Genomic DNA, 939 nt, shown 5'->3' with positions numbered 1-939 from the left:
AAACAATCCTCTGAAGCACAGTGCTTGGACGGAGAATGGGAACAGGGCCACGCAGGGAGGAAACATGTCTCCTTGCCACTCTCCCTGGTGTCTTCTTAATGCTGGTCACACAAAGGCAGGCAGGAAGGGGAGGCCTCTGGATGGGAGGTTGGAAACCCCAGGGGCAAGAGCTGAGGAATTGAAGTCTCCTGCTCAGCCAGCCATGTCTCTCCATCTCCGAGGAGCTGACTCTTTAATCCTTCCCAGGGAGCGGGGACAGGCTCTCACCGGCTGCGCCACGGCTCAGCTGGGTGGAAAATGACGGCAAGCTGACCTCCAGCGGGATCCAGACGTCCTCGAACGCTTCAAAGCTGGTGCTATCCACCCCTCTGCCACGGGGTGCAGGAAAAAGGAGGAAGTCATAAGCACGGGTCTCCCAGACGGAGTGCAGACTCTGCCGTAGCCCGCGTCATAGAGCTCCCTGCTCTAAGGAGATCGGTTCCTCCCTCTGCCTCTTCCTCTGCCTCTCTCGTTTGGCCCGCCAGCATACGTAGGCAGCCACCAGCAGGCCCACACCAAAGATCAAGGTGGCCACAGAGACCACCTTAGCAATGTCCATTTGTGGGCCGTTAATGGTGAAGGTGATGCATGTCGCAGCTATGCCGATGACCACGGAGACGATGCCAAAGGGGAAGATGCACCGATACCAGGATTTCTCAGTCCCACCTGTGGCCAGGGCCAGCTTATTGAGCGTAGCAGTAGAGTCTGTGGCCGTGGTCAGCGGCAGCCCTGGTTTTCCTCCTTGAAGGCAAGTGAGTGAGTTGGACTTGCAGCCCATCATGTTGGCAAGAAAAAGAGTAACAAGCAAATCAAAGCTCCGACGGGTCGGATGCGGGCCACGCTGGTGCCCCAAGCTGCTGTCGTGCCCTGGAAGGAAGGAGGGCAGGACAGTTCCTACAT

The 939-nt window shown here is 57.7% G+C and overlaps 1 protein-coding gene across 1 annotated transcript; it reads right to left on the bottom strand.

The window, feature by feature from the left end:
• Positions 1-448: 448 nt before the first annotated feature.
• LOC148594965 (transmembrane protein 100-like) lies at positions 449-939 on the bottom strand. Its single transcript, XM_088523215.1, has one exon. The coding sequence runs from the start codon at positions 818-820 to the stop codon at positions 449-451; it is 372 nt and encodes a 123-aa protein (XP_088379341.1). The 5' UTR covers positions 821-939.

This window comes from Tinamus guttatus, unplaced genomic scaffold, assembly GCF_059628265.1.
Source record: "Tinamus guttatus ecotype Peru unplaced genomic scaffold, ASM5962826v1 Tinamus_guttatus_pri_ptg000172l, whole genome shotgun sequence".
Taxonomy (NCBI): Eukaryota; Metazoa; Chordata; class Aves; order Tinamiformes; family Tinamidae; genus Tinamus; species Tinamus guttatus.
Note: the sequence above shows the minus strand (reverse complement) of the source record. Positions and strands in the feature narration are given on the sequence as shown.

Coding starts and splice junctions, on each gene's coding strand:
- LOC148594965 (XM_088523215.1), bottom strand. CDS start 820: ATGATGGGCTGCAAGTCCAACTCACTCACTTGCCTTCAAGGAGGAAAA.